The sequence below is a fragment of the Vidua chalybeata genome, chromosome 18, assembly GCF_026979565.1.
Source record: "Vidua chalybeata isolate OUT-0048 chromosome 18, bVidCha1 merged haplotype, whole genome shotgun sequence".
Classification (NCBI taxonomy): Eukaryota; Metazoa; Chordata; class Aves; order Passeriformes; family Viduidae; genus Vidua; species Vidua chalybeata.
The window spans coordinates 3,336,877-3,364,195 of record NC_071547.1 but is presented as its reverse complement, the minus strand read 5'-3'; the positions used below and the strand labels follow the sequence as shown (position 1 = coordinate 3,364,195).

The following is a 27,319-nucleotide window of genomic DNA, read 5'->3' as shown; positions in this document are numbered from 1 at the left end:
CCCATCCTTCACTACAGGCTGAGTTAATCTGCACTGCCTTGCAAAAACAGCAGAACAGTGCTTCTGATCATTGGTTTATATCCCCAAAACAGGTTTGATAGTTTAAGGGGACATACTAAATGGTGATACCACTGTTCCTTTAACCATTCTGTCCTTTTACAGGATCCTGGCCTATTATCTGCCTGAGCTGTGGGCACAGCAGGAAGATGTGCAAAACATAGCTCCCACATCTTCACAGATCCAGTTACACAAGCAAAGCAGCAGTGCCAGTTACAACTCAGTAACAAGATGAAATCATGTGCCAGCCCTCAAAGAGACTGATCTCTCTGGGCATGCAATGCTGATTCCCATTTCTTCTGTCACAGCACTTTACATTCAACCTCTCCTCCATCCAATTCAAGCTACAAATCTCACATTGCTCTCTGAGGCACAAAACATTAAGGTGTCTAATCTTAATTAAGGCTTAAGCAAGATGCTCGTCTTTAGATTTTAATCAAAGCAAGCTACTGCATGTTACAGCTTTGTTATCTACTGTGGGTTCTACAAGCATAAATGTTGCCACTTCTCAGTGGTGTTACCTACCCTGACCAAACTTGAAAGATCTTCATCTTTGTGTTTCTGTAACTGCAAAAGAAGAACAGAACAGATAGTGAAGTCAGAATAGGCCCTGTATGTGCCAGTGGAAGACCTGATTTTGCAAAACTTTTAAGACCCAATCATGCACAATCAGTCCCAGCACAATAATTTTTAGTTAAGTGAACTAATTAGATGAGCATGTCTGTACCAGCTTATCATCTGTTTTAAGTACTCTTGCATGCCAGAAAAAGTGATAGAAAAACTCAAAAAGCAACAACATACTGATCAAGCTCAAGCAAACTACTTTCACAATGTAAACCAACAGACCCTTTTCTTGAAGTATGTTCTCCACTTGTGGTATTCCCTAATGACTATTTCAATTCTTCGTTTCCAGTATTTCCCTTCTGTTGCAATGGCCTGAGAACACAAACACATACCATGAATTACACAGAATCACATAAGGGCTGAATATTCAATACATTTCCAAGCAAATATTCAGGCATAAAAAATGCAAAAGAAAGCATGCTAATTCTCTTTGAGCTCATGTATCAGCAGCCCACACTGTCCCAGAGTTCAGCTATCACAGAGCAAATCTGACAGTACTAACTGCATCTTTCCCACAAAAACCAAACACGAGGTGACATCTGCCTGCATTGTCAGCATCTCCCACAGTAGCTCAACCATAACCAAGAGTTAAGAAATGGCAAAAAAAGCCACTTTATACATTATATTTCAGTAAATTAATTTTAAAGCACACAATATCCTGTGAATTTCACAAGGTCACATGCACAGACACACATAAGCAAAAGCTGCTACGAATGACACAAAGCAATAGAAATCTGATGTCCAGCTCAGGGGGGGACCTTGCAGGCCACACACTGATGGCAACAAAAGATCACATGATATGGGTCTTCAATGTATCACAGAGAGCAGTGTGTAAGTTGGGGAGAGAGGACTAATGAGAGCCTTAACTTTGTGTTCGAGGGTCACTTTCAACACAAACATCAACACTGTTCTTTCAAAAACCTGAGACAGTTCCACAAACTCATCTGGAACTCCTCTGAGTTATAAATTACTCTAGAGTTATGCAGTATAGAGAGAGCCACATATTGCCACATCAAGGGCTTCACTGGTTTTCTGCAAGGAGCCAGAGGGCAGATGTTAGTTTTCATTTATGTTTACAGGAGCACAAAAATGAAAGAACACAAACTCATATTTGATCTGTCTGTGAAACTACCTCGACAGAAAGAAAGAAATTGCTTGTTCTCTTGAAACCACACCTCTCCAATTACATAAAATACAGAAAACTCTCCCAGGGTCACTTAGATTCAGTCCTGAAAACAGTCATCACTCTGATTTCCCACCGACTTCCAGTCAGGAGACAGCAGTGGCTGTCAAAACCTTAACTATTCAAACAGCACTTCTGCGACTTATGATTCATTAAACTACAACATTAACATAAGTTACACAGATAACAAATGTCCTTCTGGTTGCCCCTTGATCATCCTAATGTGATGAACTCACAAAACCGGGTTCACTCTGCTTTTAATGGTTCCTTCTAAATAAAAAGAGAGCACAGATTGGCTATGCTACCCTTGTTCCCAGCAGACCAGAAAATCCTGTTACAAACTCCAGAGCTCACTGGGCTGTTCCCAGGGTTTCACACACCTCTGGCCGCCGGTGCTCATCGACGTCCACGGAGCCGTCCAGAGGGGTCACAAAGTGGCACACGGGGTTCTTGCGCTTCTCCAGGTCTGAAACAGCAACGACAATGCAAGTGCTGAGCACGTGCAGGGCCTGCAGAGCTGTCACTCCGGTGGCAAGGTGTGACAGGGAGCCTAGCCAGGATTCCCTCCCGTTGAACAACACGGAACAGGGAGATCTCGGGCTGTGCTTGGAGCACTCAGCACATCCTCAGTGTGGGCACATCCAGGAAAGCCCCGATCCAACGGCATTGCCTCTGGAACATCAGACCTTGAGCAGATTCCCAAGCTTTTCACTAGACAATCATTTCAATTCTCTTGTTCCACCGGTCTCAGGGAAGACCCGCCCCCAGCACGGTACTTACACTGCATGTACCAGGCCCTCCAGATGGCGTTATTGAGACGGATTTTATCTCTCCACTGAAGCTTCAATCCCTTAAAATTTTTCCATTTTGGTGAAACCAACCTTCCGCTGCAACAAAACATACCACAAATTATTCTGCTTTCAGTTTTTCTCTCTCCCTTCCTTTCAAGACAAAGCATCCCCCTAAAGCAGCCAAACTGTCAACAGATGAAACAACAACAAGCCATGCTTGGCCATGGCTCACAAAGGCAGGAGCCAGAGATTAATCCAGTCTTCAAGTGTCCTCCATAAGAACTAAGAACTGCCACAACTGGTCTCACGAATATCAGCAGGAATGAAATTCATTTCACCCACACTTTTCTCTTTGCCAATATCACACCTTTTCTAATCCCCACCTATGAGCTTCTACCAACTGGGATTGAGTTTACTTAAAATTAAGAAACTTCTACATGTTTGGTCAGATACAGTTCCATTTGATTTTCCAGGCTGGTAACACTGGAAAGGAGGAATGAAATGCCAGTTCTGGCCCAAGAAAAAATATAACCCACCAATTCTACACTGCTGGTAATCAGAGCTGGGCACAAAGGAATATCAACAGGCTAGAAAGAGTAACTTTTCTCCAAGGAAAGGCAAGGCTGGAAAAAGAAATGGTTTATGTATGAATGATCCTGGGAGGTGGAAGGGAAATGGAAGGAAAAAGGAAGAAGTAGCAGGGACTCTAGTAAACACTGTATAAACACAAACTACCCAGCCCTTAAAACACACCTTTATGAATCATTAATCCATACTACTGACAGGGCGGCAGAAGAAGTAGGAAATACTCATAACACAGTAAATTCCAAGCCAGAGATTAAAGTATAGAAACTGTGCCTATCCCAGGTTCTCTCTCTTGTTTTGGGGGGGTTTAGCCCCACATCTTCCAAGTTTATGTCTCCTGTGCTCTTTGTGCAACTTTGCTATGAGGGAATTGGACCAGCAATACCAAGTGCAACCCACACAACAACAAAGGAAACAGGTTCACCTTGACACACTACGAGCATCAGGTCAAGGGGTGATGGACACGAAGGAGTGGCAGGAGCAATGTCACCTACAAACACTCTGCCCTCTCAGAGACATCCCCTGAGCACGTGGTCAGTCAGGAATGGTCTTTGCCATGAACTGCAGTGACAATGGCAGCAAAAAAAAAAACAGCACAGACAATGCCCTGGCACAGGCCATTTGCCTCACACATTCAGTACAAATGAACTCGGAGAGGAATTATTTATCCTTAAAAGCTCATTTCACATTTAAGTTCTAAAATCGCTGTGCAAATAGGAAGTACATCCTACAGAAGTGCAAGGCACTTCCCTTAGCTCACCAAAGCCCATAGAGCCTGAGGGTGGAGAACTGATAATTCCCAGTTTCCTATTTGGTCTGGGAAACCTCCCAACAGCAGCTCTTTTTTAAAGAAATCTTTTAATAAAACTTGCAAGACTAAAAACAAGTAAAAAATCCTCAGCTTTAACAAAAGCAACCAGAATGCCAGAGCTGCCAATAACAGGATATTAAACTAACATTTTTTCATGTATTTTGTTCACCATTTCTTTCCTCTCTTGCTCACACCACAACTGCTCTCACACTCAGGTACTCCCACAACTTGACAGTAACAGAGGAGCAAATGCCAGGCTTCAGCCAAGAGACAGGTAAAGAAAACCAGCTCTGCTCTTTCAATTTTACTACTATATAAAATGTCAGTTGTGGCAACAGGTTGTAGCGATGCACCAATAGATAAGTTGTTGCCTGATTTTTTTTCCCTCCTTGTCCTCTTCAAAAACAAACTGTAATGTTCTTGTATGCACAAGGAAGCAGATGCAGAGACCAGGTATGAACTGCACTAAAAGGATAATTCCCAGCAGCAAGAGAACAGGCAAGTGACCAAGTTTGAGCCCTGTCCATGCCCAGCTGCCCCTTTGGGGGTTAGGACCATGCTACAAGGCTCTGCTGCAGCCTTTGGAACACTGGTGCTTGATTAAAAGAAAAAGTGTACACAAAACAGAACATGAGCACCCCCAAGACAAGCAGACTTGCTGGAGCAAGCAACTTCACTGACTGGGAGTGAGAGCAAACCATGAGAACTATTAGCAAGAAATAGAAAAATCACTGTTAATGTATTTTTGCTGTCACTGGGCTTTAAGACACTCAGCACCATCTGTATGGTCACAGACATTTAGGAAATCCTTCTGGATTATTTCTTTTCAGTAATGCATCCATATGCCACTCTTTGAAATACATCTCCCAAGACTCCACTTCTAAATTTCAAGATTTTTAGTTAATGGAACAATCTCCTACTAGTTCATCTCACTGTTACCCAGCCCATGTGTCAGGGCAGAGAGAGGATCTCCACCCATTTAGCATTTCTCCCATCACTGCAAACTATCCCAACATCTTTGGTGTTCACTGCACAGCCAGCTCTGCCTCAGAACCACTGCACACCTTATCTTGTCTTCCAAACCCAGACTAAAGCACATCTTTTCCTGTTTCTCATCTGTACATTAACAGTTTGGAGACAGCAGATTAATGTGCATCACCAGCACTGACAAAGTGCCCACATGCCTTTGACTAAGAAATCTGTCAACTTAATGTTCATCTCTTCACAGCTCTGTGTGACTCGACAGTTTGCCAAAGCAACAAAACTCTAATAATCTGCACTCAGAATAACAAGAGCAAATGCTTTTCTATAAAAAGACTAAAAGGAACTGCAATCAAGTCTGGTACACTCCTTGCATCTTCAAAGAGCTAATTAAAACTGGAATTAAAACACAAATAGTTTAAAATATTTTCAATTACATTCTTAGAAAATGCTAAACAAGACTAGTACATCAAAAGAAGGAAGTGATTAAGAACCTATTCTTAAAATAATTATTATTTTTAGTTCCCATGGGAGCAAAACACAAGTCCAGCTTGAGGTCATAAGTGAAACGACTTCAGCCTCAGTGGAGAGGAATCAGCATGAAACTGACAACAATATTTAGACACTGCTCCAAATTCCAAAGTCAATGTAAAGTCAATTACTTTGAACAGCACTGTGACTGAGAGCAGCTGCCTAACTGAAAGCAGTCTTCAGATTTTAAAGCAGCAAAATAACAAGGATAAAACCCAAACAACTGGAGAGACCATCTGGCTGCGGCTCCTGCCAGTTCTGTAAGATCACACCAACTCCTACAGCAAATGTGGAGCAACCTCCCAACAGGTGGATGCTCACCACGTACCTGCAGCACAACCCAAGAGCACCCCCGTGGTCCTGGCCCCCTCTCCAACAGCTGCTGCAGCTCTGCAGGGATGCTGCTCCCAACAAGGGGAGCAGGAGAACATCCCAAGGGAGAACTGGACCCAACAGTGCACGGTACCAGCCAGGACAGCTGCCCCCACAGCTTGTGGGAATGCTGGTGCTGCACAGAGGGTGCCCAAGCTGAGCAGCACAGGGAGCCAGGCTCCTGGGTGATTCCTGCAGGGGATGCTGCTGCCAGCAGCCCAGCTTATGTAAGCAATGCTGGAAGAATAGGTGACTTTCATATTCTCCTCACTATCACACACAGATCAAATCAAAGCAGCTGAAAACCATCTGATGGGTGACTTGCAATGCATTCCAGCAGCTCAGCTCAGTCTCCCATGTAGAAACCTCCACCTCCAGAGTCCAAATGTCCTCATCAAGTGATTTGATCACAGCAAACCAGCCAAAAGAGCTTCAGCTCAACAGCCAACAGAGCTGGAAATCCCCTTGGACCGGCCCCAAAAGACTCTGGAGGAGTTGTGGGGCTGTCACAGGAGAGGCTGCAGGCACCCGAGGCTGCCACTTCCACCAATGAGTCCTGGATACACCAAGAGAGGCTGCAGTCCATTCCCGAGGTTTTCTACATGCATTTTCCCAGCTCAGGAACTAACCTCAGGCAACTGAGATCCAAGCAGGCAGACAGATAACAGGGCACTGATCTCTCACAACTCTCCATTTCTAAAACTCCAGTGAAAGCAGCTGTGTTTTCAAACAATTACAAACCTTCAAACATCACAAAATTTGCAGCAAAGTGCAAGAAACAGACATCCACTGTCAGAGTGTGACCTGATTCCCTTCAACACCTTTCATTTCTAAATTTTTCTTCAATCAACTGAAATGTGATTAGGGAGCAGGTTTGTATTCTAACAGTACCCTGACAGTATCCATTTACAAGCAACGTTTTGCCTCTGAGAATCTCATTGTTTTGTTCTACGTTAATAACACTCAGTTAATGATCTCACGGGGTATTTTAGTGATGCTTTGGACTCGGTAGAGATAAGGCAAAGGTGTGACCCTCTTTCTTAACAGATAAACGAGATGCCATTCACTTGCTGCCAAATTTAAACCAGTAGCCCTCCCTAGCACTGAAACAACATTCAATTAATAAACTCAATGCAAAACTCCTTCCAACATCTGTAGAAGCAGGATCAAGTTCTGAGATGAGATGACTCACAACAGAAGAATCCCCTGTTCTCCTCCCTTAATCAGAGGATTTTAAGCTGAACTTCAGTCAGCATAAAAGTACATGACACAAGCACCCTCTGGATTTGGGCAGAAAGGGACATTTATCTGCGTGCAAACCCAGAAGAAATTTAGGGGTTTTTCATTACTTACTAGCATTAAGAAACACCAGCATTTTACAAAACTGGTTTCTACAAAGAGCATTGAAGGGACAGAGAAGCAGACTTTAAAATATTAACATAAATTTTATATATCCTCCACTTAACAGGTAGTTTGAATACATGTCGATTGAATGGAAACTATATGGTATAGCATGGTAGAGCTTATGGGTTTTACACAGCTCAAATGCTTTATTCAGCTGTTTCTGATTCAACTTGCAGTTCCCAATTTTTTATCTCCCTCAGAAATGCTCACAACAGTACCACAGCCTTATGTTTAAATCTTTTTCTAACAGAAGGCAATAGGGAAGACTTTGCTGTAAACATCAGCCTGAAAAATCCCCTTTTCCTGTTCAGAAAAATTTAAGTTCATTCTCCACACCATGGCGTGTAAAAGTCGCTGAGCAGGAATTGCAGCTGGGAAGAAATCTTGGGACTGTAGTGAACTAAATGCTGCATCAAGTAAGAAGTTTTTAAAATACCCTCTGAGGATGGAATGCAGGTTCTCCTGCTTAAAATAAGGAAAGAGTGGATTACATGCCCGTGGCTACAAAATTGTGTGAGTGACACAGTAGAAGTAGGACATAGATTTTTTTTTTTTTATGTGCTACTGTGCTTTGCACATAAACTCCTCATTTCCACCCTTTTATCCTTCCCTTTTTCGATACACAGGGACAAGGAAAATCTCTGGCTACACTTGGCTCCCTAGCTCAGAAGGTGTTATTTTTTTCTCTTCTCCTCAGAGAGCACCCGGCCAAGATCTATGGTACATGGAATTTAAACAGAAACCTCCAAGCACTGTGGTTTAGATTCCACAGGTCTGTCCTGCTGCCCAAATATGTATTCCCAGCAAGCCCAGCAGATAGGCTGGAAAGCAGCTACTGCATGTCTGCAGAAATCACTTCTACAGATCACTGGAGTCTAATGTGCTATGGTTGTAAACAAATTATTTTGTTTTCAAATCTGATTTTTGTCAACTCAGTTTATGGGGACAAGCTACAGAAATGTCCTGTCTTTTCCTGTTTAGGTAGTGGATTCCCCCTGCCCTTGTGCTAAAACAACTCTTTTTTGCCTTATTAGCTCCAGCCTCAAAACCCACTTCCTCTGTGCCTCCCCTCAGTTCCTTCCGGTACACGATCATGCAATTTTTTGAGGTAGGTAAGAATTTTATTTTATTACAGGTAATGAATGGCAATGAGGCTCTTAATTAAAATAGAGGACAAAATTCAGACTTGATACTACAGTAGCTAAATAGATTAGCTTTTTCAGCAACACAGAAAAGGAACTTTCTGGCTTCTCCCCAGCATTTTTTTTTCAAAGGCGTGGTTTTCATTTGTTTTGTCATCTCCAATCTGTTTTGCTGGGGAGTTGGGCCTGTCAGCTCAGCTCTCCAAGAGCCAAAACTAACAGTATTTCCCAAAACAAAGGTTCATTCAGAGAATCAGATTATATGCATTGTGTGTTGGAGCAAAGGGGCAGGCAAGAGAAACCAAAACATTTCTACACGGCGTGAACGTGTGTAGGACTGGCAAGGACACCACATTTTAGTATCTCACAATTCCTACCTACAAAGTTAATCCCAGCAGCAGCCTGAGGATACTAAACCCTGACAGAGCTCATTTTAAAAGCCAGATTTGGGGCAGGTAATTTTCTTTGTTACCTGGTTCATCTTCCTTCCCTGAAATCCTCCTGCAGCAGCAGGCTCAGGGTTGTGGAGGGATGTTCTATTGCCCACAGACCACAAAGAACAGCAGGGAGCTTTGTGCTGAAGTTAAATCAAACACTTTAAAACAACATAAATGTCCCCTCACTGTTTGATTCAACACCTTTTAAAAATAATACTTCCATCCTGAAGACAGAGATACTGGACCGGACAAATATTTTTCCTCTGTCATGAGCATTATCTATTAAGAACTGTTAGAAAAATAAAAATTTAGCCACTGACAAACTGGAATTGCAACACCAGCCAAGAAACATGTTATCTCGACTGGTTTCACGCAGGCAGGCTCAGGTATGCACCTCCTGAAATGGAACAGGAAAGTGAAAGGTCAGCTGTATGCCTGAAGCAAATACTCCTGTCCCAACAAATCCACAAGAAACGTTGATTTATTTATATTATAAATTCAATGCTATTTTAAGCTTGGAAGTTTAATGTAATTTGCATAAATGAAAGTTTGCAGTGCCTGGGCTCTTGCTCTGACAACCTGATCTAAGCAGGACTCAGGAATGACCAGGTAGGTGTTGTGTCAAGGCAGCCTCCTCAGGGACAGATGAAAAATTCACATTTTGGGAGCATTATCACACCTACCCTGACAGTTTTTCATACCACCACCACTGTGTAAATAGGGGAAGGAGTCACTTGCTGCAGTTTGGCCAATGTGCAGGGAAGGCTGCAGGCAGCTGGGAAGGACCACTGAGAAATGCCTTCACCAGATGCAGGTTTCATGCAGGTTATGAAAGGGTGAAAAGAGCACTGGGCAAATATAAAAAACAGTACAAATATCAAGGAGACTTGAAGGCTATGGTGCCCTTCAGACAGTGGCTATTTAAAGACTCAGAATATTTAGACAGTTTCTCATTTCTAGTCAGAAATCAAAGGATATTTCTAGAAATGTTCCCACTTTTCAGACAGTTGTCCAACAGTGGTTCACTTTTATACAGAACTGGAATAGCAAGAAAAGAAAAACAGTTCTTAAGTACTGTCAGTAATAAGTCAGCCAAAAGGCTGAGAAAATGGGCCTTACCATCACATCTGTCACTGCTGACCCTCCCCAAACCTCTCCCTGATCCTTGCTGTCTTTAACTTTGTAACTTTATAAATATTAACACTTTATAAAAGGCCACCCACTTCCACTGTCAAAAAATCAGAACCTTCTTAAAGAACTACCGGAAACCCCATCATGGAAAAAGAAGCTGACACAGTGTTCTGGGATCCAGGCTCAGAGGCAAATCCCACCCCTTTCACTGCCCAACTCTGAAATGCCAGGATGGAGAGCAGCTGCCCATGGGCACAAAGTGTGTCAGTGGCAAAGCAAGGACAGAACACCAGCCAAGCATATCCCAGCCACACACCCCACACTAGAAATGCTACGAGCAAGGGTAAGCTTTAGCAAGGATTAGATTTACATTTTTCACATCAGATCAGTATATTTCGTTTTCTTTTCTTTTTTTTTTTAATACATTTTATTTTCCTTCTTTTTGAAGTGTTTCCTATGCTGTCATGCATGGTGGAAATAAATGTAACTTTTCAGAGCTGCTTCAGTACAAAGGGAAGTGATCCTACTTACTTCAGCGTCTTGAAATTTTCACTTCTTCCTAAGACTTGATTTCTGCCACTGGCTTTTCACCAACCCTCTCAAAATCACAATATTCACTACAAAGAGCTGTTTCCCAATACAGATGACCAGGAACTGATAGGGTTTTGCAGTACACCTCAATTTTTCATTTAAAAGTATAGTTGTTGGTGAGGGACCCTCTTGTATGGAGAGCTATAAATGTGTCAGAATCTTTTTGAACATTAAGGTCCCAGCCTAGATTAATGAACTGATCAAGATGTGATAAGCTGGGACTTAAAAGATTTTTCACACATGGAGCTTCTGAAAAACCCAAACAAACCCTATCAGCATAGCAGATCAGCCCAGCTCTCTGAGCAGCACACATACCCCTGGAGCCCAGAGCTGTTTACCAGGCTCAAGAAACCCGAAACCAGCACTTCTGCTGCAGAGGATACTGTAACATTCTCTGAACAACATTACATCCTATAAATATACTGCAAGACTTCAGGGATCTTATTCTGAAAGAGCCTTACAGGTTTCCAGAAGCAGAGATGCTCTCCCAGCTCTCCCCTAGTGACACAAAGCTTTCATCTCAGCTGTCTGCAGCCAGCTCCCTGCAGCTTGAAAAACACCAGGCTGATTCCCAAATTCAGTTATTACAGACTCAAGACTGCAACAGCACACACAGCTTATTCAAAGTTTACATAAAAGCTGAACCAGACACAAGAGACAGAAGCAGGGTAAAGGCACCATTGTGTTACTACTGAAACTACTCAAGGGTCAATCAAAATCCCATAGAAAGATGATGAAGGGAGGAAACTCCTTCCAGAACTCACACAGAACAGCCTGGAATGTGGGAAAAAAAAGTCTCTCAAAGGTCAGGCAGAACTCACAGGAAAAGTCTCCACTTAGACCTTTCTTGGATCTGTGTGCAAACAAGTGCTCTGGCAATGCTTCACCAGAAGCAGCTCTTCAATTCATGGTGAACACCCGATTGCCCTGTGCATGGTCGTGCCATGGGGGCAGCCACATCCCAAACACCACAGCAAAACTCCCCAGCATCCACCCACCCAAGACCACAGTCCCAGGAAGGTTGAACGTTTAGAGAACACAGAGGGAAAACAAACTTCCACCTGTAGGTCACGAGTCAAACTGGAGCTGTGAAGATCTGTCTGCTGCAATGCAGGGAAGGCTGTGAATTAATTCCTTAATTAATTGGGACACAGGGCTGGCAGGGAAGCAGCTAATAATGCTCATAATCCTCAGCACACTTTTGCCAGATGGCTCCCATTGCCTGTCTAGGATTGGACAGGACAAGGGCAATGCCAGGTTCAGACACACACAAGGAGAGATCAACCCTGTCCTTGGTGGCTCCAAGCCTGCTGAATTGTTGGATCTGTTACTTTATAATGATGGTGGTTATGGTAACTATGCACAGCACGGGGCACTGATCAATGTTTCATAGCAGTTAACCTCAAAAAGCAATATTTAACCTCACTATATGCAGTGAGTTCAGAGGAAGACTTTGTTTTATTGCCTGATACCCTTATAAAGTCATTCCTTTGCTCCCAGTTACCACCATGATTAAATATCAAGCAGCAACATGGTTCAGAAATTCTCATGCCATTCACCTGTGCACCAGTTAAAAGACATGTCTGGACTGACTTTCAAATGGACTGAGATGGTTTATGTCCCAAAGCAAGTGGTGACTTGACCAGTAAAACATGTGACAGCATCAGCACTTTCACAAATCTTACTGCAAGCAAAACAACAAGCAAGTCACTAAATGACCCTCACTCAAGTCTTCTTTGAACCATGTTTTTCCTACGTGCCAAAAATCACAAAAAAAAAAATTGGTCCCAACCTTCATTCTGTAGAGTCCTGTCCTGGGGACAGGACAGTCCCTTGGGAAAGCTCATGTGAAAGATAAATAACACTTTTTGTGTTTATTGCTATGGAGAGAAGCAATCTCTCAAAATTTCCTAGGATCTGTCTCCCTATTTCCAAAAGCCTGCTACATGCACCCAGCCTATAATCACCACATGCCAAGCTTAGACACCAAGCCTACTAATGTGCTAATAAAAACTGTTAATAAAAGTTTTAGTCTCCTTAAGCTCTGCTAAGATTTTTACTGGAGATTTGAGGGTTCTACTTATATAACTGGATACTAAAAACAGATGGGATCCACGCTGAGTTCCTAAACAACAGCTTTCACAGACCAAAATTTTATTAGAAACAGTAATGAATTAGCTTTTATTGAAGAATTCTATGCATCTATTTGCAGAGCTAAGCTCTGCTCTTTGGTAACATTTGCTGATTTGATAAAGTAAGTGCAATCTTATCCCATGGCTTCCATTAAGGGTTAACAATTTCACACAGCAGGATAGATAGACCAGGATTTAGGAATGCCTCTGGGTCCCAAGCAGTCTGGCTGCAGATTACCCTTCCTCACAGAAGAATGACTCAGATCACAGTGTCGTTCCAGTCACAAGCATACTGGCTCTGTGCTTTCACAAGATCATGGAATACCCAGCACCTCCAGGCAGCAGCACAGAACGGGGCTGAGGCCACAGAGAGCAGCCACAGCCACACACTCTGGCCTTATCTGCAGCTTCCAGAGACCAAATGCTGCCTGGAATTTTTTCCCAGCTGATACTAAAATACTGTGTAGCTCACTCCAGCACTCGGCACCTGCTTTGGCAAGGGCTGTAAGAACACCCACCCGGGGTGCCACAGGTCCAGCCTTCCCCATGCTCAGTCCCAGCAGTGGGTGAGCAGGTGCTTGGGGAAGGGTCACAACAGGATGAGCTTGTCTCTCTGGTGTTCCTGCCAGCTCCAACAACCAGCCCCTCCCAGATCTAAAGGAAAATGATATTAGCAAGTATATTAACTCAATCCCTCAAAGTGAACTGAAGAACTACACTTTTTGCTGTTTATAGACACTTCTTCCCCCTAGCTGAGTATGTATATTGATTTGGCAAGGACTCTGCTCTGAAAAGGGAGGGATAATGACAGTTTTAGTAGAGAACACCCACTATGGTGACTACTCAACAGCTTGGATGCCCCAGGTTTTGGACAGATTGTTTTTGTTTCCCAAAGCAATTATTTCACAATCTCTGTTTTAGGTGTCAAACATGGTTGCTTATAATTACCTGAAGTGAGTGCAGTTTCCTCCTTGAGGATATTTGTATTCCTGATAAGTCGGTTCTCTCACCCCAACACTAGGTTCATTTGAAATAAGCTGACAAAATTCAAAGAGCTCTTCTGGCTCTGTAATAGATCTAAATATTTCACAACCATATCCAAATCCCTTGACTTAGTCCATCCTTTCTAAAAGTTTTATATCCTCTAATTCAGAAAAGTAATTTTTCTATGTTTCCAGGTGGCAAACCTCCTCTACAACCCCTGCACTCAATTTTCTTTCTCAAAAGCTGTGTTTTAAAGAGCAAAAGCAAGCAGTTGATTCCCTTTCACTGCTTCATGCTTTCCCACATCTGGCACACCACCAGCACATTTTCTAGCCAGTTCCCTCAGCCTCCATCCTGTCAGGGACAGATGTTTACCAAGCAAACAGAAATTTGGACTAAGCTGTGCAGATAGTAATATGCAGGAGCTTATACAGGGAAACAGTGATACGTTCTTTGGACACTGTACAGGACGAGCTAACACGAGAAGCATGGTATGCAACATCCAGACCTTTGTGTGCTGCTAACAGGAGAGCACATTTCAGAGCCATTCCTGAATCCACTACACAGCTTAGCAGGACCAGGACTCCGCTGTGTTACCTCTCACTCAAATAGTGGGAGTTCTCCTGATGCAGTTGTCACTGTAAATATTTTTAACAGAGCTTGACTAGCCATGGCTAAGCTTACTCAGACTACAGCTTCTATGTAAACATACAGAAATTCATCAGGATGAGCAGAGTGACCATCCAAGAACAAAACAAATAATAGCATTCTTTGCTCTGGGAAACGTGGCAGCAGATAATACCCATATCCAATGACTGGCATATCAGAAATGCAACAAGATCTTCCACTGCCCTCTTCCAGTTTGGTACTAACACTTCTTCTCTAACAGCTGCCAGACCCACAAGCTCAAGTATTTCCTTTTTTTTAAGTTTTCCTTTTTATGTGCATGCTTTTCCTTTTTTACCTTGATCACTTCTGCCTCCAAAGTATGGGCTTTTAACAACTAACACAGATTAAATCAAGTGTCATACCATAACACCAAAAGCAAAAGTCTGCATGACAAAAAGATAATCAAGAGCAGTCATGGACTCCAAAGAAGAATTACAAAGACATGAGAAGCTCTTCTGCAATTCTTGCTCCATTTGGTCTCTGTCTCTTTGTGAGTGGTGTGGACAGTGAGAACAAACTAGATTTAAAAACAGCCTAAAATCTGGATGTATGTAGAATTGAGCAGTATGAAGAATTGAGCAGAAGAGCCTGTGATGGCTCACATTCACATCAACATACAGTAATTAAATGCTGTGGGCCCGAGTTATTTTTAGGTCTATTGTGAAACCCCACATTCCAGCTGCTCCAAAGATACAGCAGCACTACCACAGAGGCCTGGGCTCTGTATCATCACCCTGGCAGGCTGGAGTGAGTCTAACCCTTGCCCTACATTAGATTTTTGGTGCCAAGGCAACCAAGTCCCTGGCACAGATGGGGCAATGTGGACAAGAAGTGTTTTGGACACCAAGCTCACATGGGCTGGGGAAGGGTTTGGCTGTTGGATACAGCAGTCACTGAGTTGCTGCAGCCTGGCCAGAGGTCTCCCAGCCGTGTTGGCCAAGGTCACTTCAGCTGTTGTGTCCTTGAACTGCTGCACCCGTTACTATGGGACCTTGAGGGAAGGGAGAGTAAACAAAGCAGCAGAGGGAAAGGAGGCCAGGATTTCGAGTAAAAACACCCCACGCCACAGAATTCTGAAAACAATGAACGTGACAGATTCCAGAAGCAAACCTCTTTTGTGCCTCTGCAATGTTTGCTTGAATCTTGTTATGCAGACATGTCTCATAAAGAACAACCCTGCTGATCTCTGAGGACTAACAGCCTCCAATGGAAGGATCAGGGAAAAGAGAAGGCCCCATCCTGCTTACTTGTGCTTCTGCAGATCTCTTCTAGGCAGCAGCACAAGCTACAACACAAACTCCTCAGAACAAAACACTTGCACACCTTTGCTCCTTCGCTCTCTCCACCTGGCAGGACACAGGACCAAGGTCCTGCACTCACCACAGGGATCCTAATGGCACTGAAGGCCCTGGTGTTCACACAAGCTCTCAGCACAGACACCTCTGAGGACCCACATCTGCAGGACTCGCTCAATACCAGGGCAGATGCAGTGCAGGACAAAGCCAGGAGGAGCAAACACCCCACAAAGAAGGTTCAGGCCAGGTCACACTTGCCAACTGCCCCCTTCCCCCCAGATTTGCAAAACCCAAGTACAAACAATGCAGCTCCCATCTCACTTCCAAAACAAGTACCAGCAATCCCCTTTCTCAAGAAGGGCAAACCTATTACACAAGAGCAAGGTTATCTGGATCTTCTCCTTACCCCCTCAGTCACCCTTAAGGCTCCACTCTTCAATTCCTGTTCTTAATTCACAAGCCAGCCCTAGGACAAGTAAGCCCCACCCAAAACCAGCAAAGCCAAGACCACCCTTGATCTGCTGAGATGGAAGAAGCCCTTTCAAGCTCACACAGGAACAAAACTGTAACAAGCATTAGACTCCTTTGCTTGAGTAAGGACAACTTTTCAAAAACTAAGGGTCATCTCTCAACCATTCTTCATTGCTCTTTCAGCTGAAAGCAGCCTCAGCTCTTATTTCTGCTCTGAACCGTCCCCCCAAAATTCTGCTCTTTGTTCCCTGAATCACTAGGAGAATGCATAGGGAAATATTGTTAATCTGCAATGAAACAGAAGCACAAACACTACATACACACTCTACCCATAAAGATATTCTCTGCTTGCTCTGGTGTGGTATAAATGAGCAATAGATATCCCCAGAAATCCAGAAATCTCCTGCTATATTTAAAAATAAAGCATTTATCTCTGTATGTAGAAAAATACTGTAAGATAAGGCATTAAATACAGCAAAAAGAGTTGTATCCATTGCTTCCTTGCACTACACCATCAGATAAACCAGAAGAAGAAAGACTAAAAGGTCTCCAATTGTGCCTTACTGTTGTAGATAATGTGCTGCAAACACAAAACCAAGGCTAAAAAGCTCTCTAACAAGTCATTAAAATTTAACAAGTCATTAAAATTTTTCTCTGCTTTTCAGGAAAAATGATCAATTCATTAAGCAGCAACACTTAGCTACTTAAACAGCTGAACCCTTTCCTCACATCATGGTACATCACCAGCCGTGATGGCAAAGGGTTATCTGTAGGTCAGGAGTATTCTGGCCAAAACACACTGACATATCACTAATTGAAGTGAATCAGATTCTTTCACTAATACCCTGCTACAGGATAATCCAGTGCCCTGAAAGCTCTTTCCATCTGGCATGTCACCTTTTCTCTTACAGTCCCAAAGGTGACAAAGCAGCCCTGAGAACCACTCCTAGCACTGTGGGGGCTTTGTACCTTCATATACCTTGCAAGTGGCCATGGTCTGGATAACCAGTCAAGGGTAGGAATCTTTTCCCTGGGCCTAGATGGCTTCCTATGGTCCTTTCCAATCCCATTTTCTATTATCCACTGATGTCACAGCTGGACAGCCAACTAAAAACACTAATCTTTCACAAAAGTAACTGCTGCTGAGCTTCCTCTTAAGCAGCACTCAAGAGTTTCCATACCTTAAGGCACAAAGTGAAATCTGCTTAACAGAGAGGGAACAGGCAATTCCCCTGCAGCCATTCACACTACACGGAACGGCCAAGGTGTCACCCAGGCTCTCCTCACCCCTTGCTCCTCAGAGGCATTAAGCCTGGAGGAGACTGATAAGAGATTGTCACATGCATGGGAATGGCAGGAAGATAAAACACCATTCCCACCGAGTTCAAGCAAACTTCTGCTCAATCCAACAGCAGATTTAACACAGGGAGGCAGAGTCCAGCAACGGCAGTGCATGGAGCCAAGACAGGCAAACAGACAAGGAGCCCCCATTCCTGCTTGCAGAGTAAAGAGCTCCCAAACAGGCAGGGTCCTCCTGCTGCCTGGAGTGGCACATTCAGCTCCTGAACAAATCTCTCTTGAGGAAAGGGGTCATGCCTCCAAAGGCTATTAACCATTTACCAGCTCACACAAGCTCACACCATTTAGACTTCCAAGCCCAACAGAACCCTGTCAGCAGCACACTCTGGACTCCTGAGTGATGCTCCAGATAGTAAAGGATTTTTGGGGACTGCACGATGACAGCAACGATGCCTCTCAGAAGCACGGGCAGGGCAGGGAGCAGGTGCTTCTCAGGCAGTTCAGTGAAGACAATTAGCAGAGCACTGCCTTCCAGAAGCATAAGGATTGCCCTTCAAATATCAGCCTGGTTTTATTACCCCAGTTCCTCATCAGTTCAGTAGCTTTTCTAAGGCACATGCCAGTAAGCTGCACATCCTCTGCATCATCCCCTCCCAAATCTTTCTTCCATTTGTCCTCTTTCCTTTATTAAGTTTGTAACTGAGGTGTGATCTTGTCAGCTATGGCAGCTCACTTCTAAACTTTATGCCTTTGTTTCCCTCTTTCTAAAAAGCCAGCACACACATCTGGGGCCCTGAAGTGCTGAGACTGTTTTGGTCACTTCAGAATGGAGAAAGGGAAGAAAAAGCAGTAACTGATTTATCTAAGATCAACAGCCAAGAAACCAAGGGTTAGTGAAGAGCTTTGTGCTTGTGTGTCACAAAGTAAATAAGCTGTGGCAAATGCACACTGGACCATTTCCGATGGCAATGGCTGCTTTGCTTACCAAGGGTTGGCAACATTAATTATATCAGGAGCAACACCAAGTCAGCGTGTTTTATGTTCAAAAACAACCAAAAATTACCTTCCAACTCCCATCCGAGCAAACAAACAAATTATTTGAAAAGACCACGTTCAGGATTTTTGTTCTGGTACTAAAACTATTAGAAGCAATTTTTGAATAATCTTGCTTTTCCTAACCCTTTTTTTCAAGCCTTCCTGCTTCAGAAACGGTGACAGTAATGTAACTCTAGCTTGCACTAAAAACAATCAGATTCAGCTTTTTCCATCACTGTCTGAAACACAAAGAACCAACTCTATTTTCTTTGGAGGCAACTGAAACAAGTACTTTTCCTAATCATCTTCATAATTGTTTCATGGACATGTTAAAGGTTTCCTTTCCAGAGCGAAAGGAAAATTGTATGAAAGCTGTAAAATATTTCTATAGTCATCAAAGAGTTTACAAAGCTTGTCTTTTTCCTCAGAAGTAGCTTAGAAGTTTTGTCTTTAAAGAACTGTCTGTGCCAATGATATTACGATATCAAAGGACAGATGAAGGAAACTGTAAATGCAATTAATTTCTGCATACAAAGAAAGGAAGTTGCAAGCATATAGCCTGTATTCTGTAGTTAATTAAAAATAAAATTCCAGATTAAACTCAAACTGGTCCAGGTTTCTCAGCTGATAAGGCTTTTTGTTGTTGTTGTTCTGTTTTAAAAAGAGAACCCTTTCTCTCCAACAGCAAAAGGCAGCATGAGAAGACCCAAAGCAGGAATTCCAGAGCTCCTGCCCCACCTCACTGCTCCATCATCCATGACTTCTCTATCTGGGTCCATCCAGCTCATTCTCTCCTTCAGGCACACCTTCATCAAGTGCATCCTATCTAACTCTCCTATCATGGGGAATTAACACTGGACTTTTCCAACTCCAGCCACACCTTCCATCATCTACCCTTACTTTCCATATATTCTCCCCTTTCATTCCTACTTCTCCTGCCCTGAACTGCATTACACCAACAGCCTCCTTTCTCCACAACTCATCGTGTTCATTTTCCTCTGTCCTTTTATTCAAATCTCATCTAAGTACAACTCCAACCTCTTTTCTTCCCCACAGTCCCCACCACGATTAGAGACTTCCCTTTCCTTGCTGCCATTCCATCCACCCCTGCTGCTGGGTGTTTCCTCACTCACACGGGTTCAGTGAGTTTGTAACCCGGGCTCAAACCCACCCAGTCAGCTGAGGCATCCTTTGTATGACTTGAACTTTGCAGTATCTCATTTTTTCTTTCCTGTTTCCATCCCTGTGGCCTCTGAAAACACCACCCAGCTCTTTGTGTGGCTTTATCTTGGCCTTTCTAATTCACTCGATGCATTCCTCAAAGATCCTCTTAATTTCACTCACATCTCAGTGAGTTTCCAGCCTCATTCCTTGCCCTTTCATCTCTTCCTGCTTTACAGCAGATCTCTGAGTGCCGTTATTAGGGGAAAAATTCCACCCACACATTACAACTTAAAGAGTTCACTCTCTCCTTCAAGCCTGTCAAAATGCCTCTGACATCCCAGAAATGCCCAGCCTGCAGCTCAAAATGGCTACAAAGCTCCCTTTATTCCTCCCCACCCCTTCCCAGCTTGCAGCATCACTAGATACCCTTTTGTTTGATTAAGACTAATCATAGCTTAAGGACACACAGTCAGATAAGCAGCTGCTCAAGTGACTGAATATCAACTCCGCTTTCCAAAAGAATGGAAATTTTTTTTTCCCCCACATGGGAAAGTAACAAACAAGAATGGTTCAGTGACCTGCTAAAGGGGTGTGTGGAAAAACATGAGTAAAGCCAAGACCTGAATTTGGGTCTCTTGGCTTTAATTCCTCTTGCCACTCAGCAGAAAGAAATAAAAATGGGTAAGGGGGGGGAGAACTGGAAATCAACATATTAATTTCTGTTGCCATTCAAAGCACACCATAATCATGCAGCATAAAATCTTCACTAAAAATAATGCCAAATCTCAAAGTTCAACCAATTTTTTTTTTCAGATCATGCAAGAGTTCTTGAGAACTGGCAATCTGAGGACAAACTAGCTCCCTCTTCCCTATTTCAGCAATCCATCAAAAATGATTACAAAATCCATGTTGTATTTAAGCCAGAAAAGAACATCTGTTTACTGAGTAAAAACACAAGATGACAACAACAACAAAACACGTAGATTAAATGGTAGATCAAAAGATGATAACAATGTGCTTTTTTAATGAAAAAGGTGACTACTGTGCCCCACACCTCTATAGTAATACCCTGCCCAACCAAATCCATAAAAATAGTCTGCAGAGACACCAAAATAACCAGAAGCAAAACAAACAAAATTGTCCCTGTATCTAAACCTCTGCCCACAGAATTTGTCTGTTCTTCCTGCAGTCATTTGTAGCCCTGAAGACACCAAAACTTTAATCTGAATCAAGGCCTTCTCACACTACCACTACTAAATGTTTACTTTGGCAAAGAAATGCGCCTCTGAGACAAGAACAGCTCAGCAATCTTTCTGCAAACCCTCCTGAGGTTCAAGGTTGTCAAGGTGGAATTTCAAAGTGCATCTTACACAGAGCTTAAAAGCTTGTGACTATATCAAGCATTTGACATAAGCAGGGTAAGAGGCTCAGTACCGATGTCCTGATTCATACTGCACCCTGAACACAGCATCCTTGCTTTGAAGGGACCTTTACTATGGTTTAAAAAATACCTGTAACAGCAGCTCTGCTCAAGTTTGGCTAAATTCAGAGGTGAATAGAGGTGTTTCTATCAGAGTAGCTTCTACAAGCAGCATGTGAAATATGTAAGTGAATTCTGGAGGTTTTTAATCTCCAAGTGCTATCAGCAGCGCTGAGAACTTCCCCAAACACTGCACTAACAAAGAATGTGTGGCAAAGGTGCTCTGGAAACAAGCTGACCCCTAATGTCAGTCCACTGGGAAAGGGAATATTTTTGGCTTCCATCTACATGAAGTGAAGGAGTCATATTGCTAAAGAGGAGAGATGAAATCTAGAAATGACCTGGCAAGCTGTTCACAAGGCAGCTTTTGTCCCAGTTCCCAGACCCCACTCTCCTGCTGTGTGCAGCTTTAGCAAGCAGGATCCAGAGGGCTTTGGACAAGGATCTCATGCCAACGTTAACACTCTTACCTCAAGTACAACACCTGGCATGCTCCTTAAGCTCTTAATAAGAGGTGAGAGAACTCTGAGGCTACTTAAGAATAAATGAGCCCACAAAGTCATCTTCATCTACCCTACCATGGCCTATACTAAGATAAGCAATGACTGACATAAAAATATATAATAGTTTAAAAAGAACACCACCCAGTGTGAATATTATCATTAATCCTAACAAAGAGAAAAAAATCCTTCTGTCCCAATCTCTGGGAAAAAAAAGCCTTCATGATAGGCTGTTGTTGAAACATTTCTGAATACAGTTCAGCTTTGGGAAGTTATTTCTGGGCAATGTAATTATTTGGATAATGGTAAAGTTATTAGAGGGCTTTACTAAATTAAATATCAAGATGACATAACATTTTACTTAATTCTGTGTATTGTAGGTCATGTACCCAGGAGCACAGTTTCTCATTAGAATGAGCAGTGTCAAAGGTCTTTCTCATTTTGAGAAGAACATTTTTTAAAATCTTTTTGCCTGCCTGCAACAAGTCAATTCTAGCTACCTACACATCGAGGTCTGCAAGGTCACATTGGCTTAAAGAGCTGAGATGAAGGGGCTAAAAGGGGAAAACCAGTGTTCTTTTACTTTTGTCAGTGTGGTACAGTTCCCATAATCAATCTCATCAGAAAAACAGGTTACATTTAGATAAAGTACAGCTCGCGTGACACCTGTTGTAAACCCCAGTGTTTATAAGTTACTTATTAATTTAATAAAATTGTTTTAATCTGCTCACTGTGCAGGGGAGTATGCTATAGGCATATTTTCCCCTGTGGAATGGCTTATCTGAAATGAGACTTCTCAAGCTGTGCAACTGGATATGTGACTGAAACAGCTGTGATGAAAATAAGAATCACATTGGTTTGTACTGCTCAAAGCCATGAGGGAATTGCTTCCCTGGTGTTCAGAAATAACTTTTTTTTTATCATAGGAAGTTTGACCATTAACAGCACAAAGCCAAACTCAAAAAAATTTACAGCACAACTAAAAGAGCCCAGGTTACACCACAAATCCGTGATCCAGAATAAATTTGGTCACTTCCAAACAAACCACCCGAGGTAATGACCCAGGTAATGACTGAGGTAATCTAGAAAAGCTTTGCTTTCTAGTCCATCCACAAAGCTAATGGGTACCACACGTTTTACTGCTTCTCTTTAAAACTTTAAACGCTGAAATACCAGCAATGAGTGTCATGTGTAAATAAATATTACACAGAGAGCTCAGTTACAGCAGCTTCCTTGGGTTTGTGCTTAACAAGGCTGCATCCCCCAGCTCTGCAGGCAGCAAAATCCACACATCTTCACCTTTCTGTGTTACAGTTTTTGCTGTGGATTTCCACACCTCCAGTTCTTTTCTAGAGTGAATTTCTAGCCAGCAAAGGCAGCACGGAAAACATTAACATGGAATCTGTGTGCTTTGTCAGTGCTGGATCTGACAGGCAATAATGAGAAAGGTACAGCTGAGGCAACAGCCACAAAAACATCCCCATAAACCAACCAAGATCAAATCCAACCTGAGGACAGAGAGAACTACAACCTACAAGATCAACAAGCTCAATCATTTTAAAAAGACATTTCCCATTTCACAGCCACGTTCAACACCTCAAATCAGATTTTCCAGAATTACTTCAATCCTTTTTTAGACTCAAGTTTACAATTGGTTTGTTTGGCAGATTTAAAAATTGTATCCCAAAGCTGCTGAGTAAGCAGGCTGGATCTGGGCAGAATGCTTCAGGGCTGCAACTCAGCAAACCCTAAGGTACCCAAGGACAGAAGCATTAAGAATGTGCTTTTCTTTGGCAGCCTCTAAGAAGATATTTTCTGCACCTTGCCTCATGCTACCATCAGCAGGCAGGATAAAATTATTTCTTCTGAAATAAATTCGGTGCTCAATTTATTCACCTACCTCAGAACCCAGTACTGTCAGTCAGTGTAACAGAATTATTCCTTTGCACCAGATGTGAGCCTCAGTTTCAAAATCCCAATGACATACCAACGGAAGCACAAAATAAAACAAAGGTGATAGAGGCCGAGGAGCAGATGCACATGAGCAGCCCAGGTCTGTCCTTCACAATCCCTGTGGTTCCTTTGCAAGTTCCTCCCAGCTTGTACAATAAAAGGCTTACTTTTTTTTTTTTTTGTTTTTGTAAGCGCAAAGTACTTAGGTCTGCTGTTGCACACATCTTATCTGGGGTTCAGTCTCTTGCCAATAACTAATAACGTTCTTGGCCAATGTTATCAAAATTTTAATATTACTTACATTACATCTTCTAGCTACTGTACAGAACAGATAGTTCTGTTGTTTCCTTGTCATTGAGTAATACTTAAATAGATTAATTTGGGGTGAGCAATGTTAATTTTCTTTTAGCAAGCTAACATGGTTCCTATAGATGAAAATAAATATTTCCGTTGATATGCCAAGAGGCATTTTCCATCAACCCTTTTAATCAACTTCCAAAATACGCTCAGCAGAGAACATCACATTGGATCCGGTTTCTGCTATATCACACGGAACAAAAGACTGGGCAGACACACATCTTTCCAAAACACTTCTACTCCACAGCTCTGCCTCCATTTTGGATGACAGACAAAGGGGATAAATGGGAATATAACGCCTTATTGAAGAGACAACTGAAGTCAGAGCAAAAGGTGCAGAAAAACCCAGGAAGTGCTGCTGCCAGCTGCAGCCACCACAGGAACAAAGGAAACAGCGACAGAGCCCGCTTGCTTGACTTTGTTATAAAAATAAAATTTGGGGAGGGGAAAAAGGAAAATTGGCCGGGTTTCACATCGAGCGGGGCACTTTGCCCTTTAAGCGTTTCTGTTTAGCACTAGAGGCTTCCACTCGCTCCCAGCCTGGCCGCGGGGATGCTGAGGGCTTCCAGCGGCACCAGCAGCCAGCGGGGCGAGCGGGACCCCAGCCCTCAGCCCTCACGGCGGCGAGCAGCGACACCCCCCGCTCGCCCCCAACCACGGGCCCCGGGCCTGCGGGGAAGGGCCGGCCGGGAGCCCCAAGTTCGCTGGAAACAAAAGCGGCACCGAAACCCCGCGTGTGGGCCGGGTGGTCCCCGCTCGGCTGCGACCCCACCCCTCACACGGTCCCGGTCCCCGGCGCGGTCCCCCCGCCCAGCCCGGCCGGGACTCGCTCCCGGGGCCGCTCGGCTCCCGGCGGTACCTGTAGGCCAGGGACATGCACTCGAACAGCTTCGTGAGGGACGCGTCGATGCTGAGGCGGCCGCCGGCGCCGCCGCCGCCGCGGGCCGCCCCGAACTGGTAGGTCTGGCAGGTCTGCTCGTTGACCGTGTCGAAGTCGTAGCCCTTCTTGGGCGGGTGCTCGCTGTGCGGCGACGAGACCATGAAGTGCCCCGAGTGGATGATCTGCGGGCCCGGGGGCTGCCCCCGCCGCGGCCCGCACCGCCGCCCCCCGCCCGGCGACGTTCCGCCATCGTCCGTGTCCGACGAGTCCTCGTCGGGCTCCGTGCGGGGGGACAGCGGCCCCGCCGCCCCGAGCAGCCGCGCCGGCCGCATGAACACGTCGGCGGCCATGGCCCCGCTGCCGCCGCGGCCGAGCCCGCGCCCGCTCTGCGCCGCCACCGCCCCGCTCCGCCCCGCGCCGGCCCCCGCCGCGCTTAAAGGCGAAGGAGCGGCCCCGCCGCCGCCCTGCCCCCGCCGGGAAACGGGGGAACGGGGACACCCCGAGGCTCCGCCAGCATCACTATTTAAAAAAAAAAAAAAAAAAAAAAAAAAAAAGGGAAGGCGGTGCTGCTGCTGCCCTGTGCCAGGAATGGGAATGTCCCTCATCCTTCTGAGGATGGCTGGTTTAAGTGATCCAGCGGGGACTTCCATCCAGCAGAATAATTTTTTTTTTTTTTTAACCAAACTAAACCACGAAATGTTCCACCTCAACACGAGGAACAGCTGCTTCACGTTGAAGGTGGCAGAGCACTGGAACTGCCCAGGGAGGCCGTGGATTCTCCCTCTCTAGAGACGTTCCAAACACTCCTGGATGCGTTCCTGTGTCACCCGCTCCAGGTGACCCTGCCTGGGCACTGAGTGATCTCCAGAGGCCCCTTCCAGCTCTAATGATTATGGAAAACATTCCCAAACTTAAGGGACTGCGAGGAACACGAGATGTAGAGGACAGCCCAGAAATGGCTGAAGAATGTTGAAAGAGCAATTGTGCTAGAAATACTTAAATTATCGTTAATACACTAAACTGCTTATTATTTTCCAGAAGCAGTCTGCAAAAAGCCCGCAGAGTCACAGAGAGGTCAGGACATGGAGCTTCTGCTGCCAGGCTGGTGGCTCACAGCTCACTCAGTACCTGCTCAGTGGCACATAAAAAGGAACCACAGTTGTTCCAGTGGAAGTAAAGGTCAGATTTCATCCTTCTCAAAAGCATAAAGGAAGCAAGGGATCCTGTAGGTTAACATAAAAACATAGCAACAGGGCCAGTATGGGGAGAGAGCATCATCCTACAGCACAAAACCCCATACACATATGTATGTGTATACAAAGTCAAGAGAAAAGATCTCAAACTTGCCCTGCAGTGCAAACCTCCATGACCAGGGGAGCAGTCAGATCCTTGAACACACATTCCAAAGAATTTATACTAAATTGCATATATTATTTCAGTTTTAGGGCCTCACACTTAAAATGAAAAAAACAGGCTCTTCTACATAGCCACCCTCAGGAGGGAAAAAGCTTCCAAACATTAAATAGCCACATGCTACTTTTTTCTGGTGTGTTAAACCAGAAATAAGATCAAAGGAGACTTAAGAGACTGAGAGCACGTCTTGGGCAAGGAGAGAAGAGACATCCCTGCAATATCCCAATTACGCCCATGCAATGATCTGACATTCCCCATTAGCATGGAATCAAGGCTGATCCCTGTGTTTAGGGAAGGAGTGGTAGGTCAAACACTTCCCCACACATGAAAGCAACAGTAAGGAATGACTACATCATGTGAGAGCTGTCTCAGATCTTTAAAAACCAAAACTAGCATTCAGCTCTCAGTCAGCATCATACATTACACAAATTCTGAAGAAAAAAAAGTGCTGCCTCCCAGCAAGACATTCTGAGAATATTTTAAGTATTAAAAAACCCCTAAAACATTTCCAAACAACATTCACAGTTTAACAATACCTAGTACGTCTTCCATGTAGTTTATTCAGAACTAAACCTGAGCTAAAAAAATCACATCAGTAGCAGCACTGTATAAAGTATTTCCATGGCAACAGTCTGTACACTGACCTCACTAAATTCTAAGCCAGTGTTTCCTCCTGCAGGAAAAGACAGGTAACTTGTTAAGATAAAATCATTAGGTTGCAGTGCAATTTTCTAGGAAGAGTTAGGAGTACACCATCATTTAAAGAAAGGGCAGCAGCTTTAAGCTGCTGGGACACGAGTTCAGGGTTTTCTCCTTGGCCAGATGGAAGGAAAAAGACATTCCTTAAAATAAATCCACTTAATTTAGAGACAGACCTCTTGGTTTGCCCTTTTAAGATGAGCATTTAGGTGATCAGTAACAGTTCAAGACTGCCAGCGATCTCCTGCTCCACAGCAAAGAATTCCAGGAGGCACAGGGAAAGAGAGGCCACAGCATCTTTTGAATATGTCTTTTCTTACTGTTTTTCATCATTCCACAGTTCAAGGT

General features: G+C 43.8%; 1 protein-coding gene across 4 annotated transcripts in view; it reads right to left on the bottom strand.

The window, feature by feature from the left end:
• The window catches only part of MLXIP (MLX interacting protein), a 44,025-nt gene extending 18,816 nt beyond the window's left edge, over nt 1–25,209 (bottom strand). For 3 of the 4 annotated variants that reach the window (XR_008434074.1, XR_008434075.1, XM_053959637.1), the window contains exons 1-5: nt 24,839–25,209; nt 2,645–2,751; nt 2,245–2,330; nt 904–993; nt 583–624 (exon numbers count right to left, since the gene is read on the bottom strand). Coding sequence is in view for 1 of the 4 variants with exons in the window: in XM_053959637.1 (XP_053815612.1) it covers nt 583–624; nt 904–993; nt 2,245–2,330; nt 2,645–2,751; nt 24,839–25,209 (696 nt within the window). In the remaining 3 variants the exon portion in view is untranslated. The remainder of the gene's footprint in view (nt 1–582; nt 625–903; nt 994–2,244; nt 2,331–2,644; nt 2,752–24,838) is intronic. The other variant, XR_008434076.1, reaches the window with a different exon arrangement.
• Nucleotides 25,210–27,319: the final 2,110 nt, after the last annotated feature.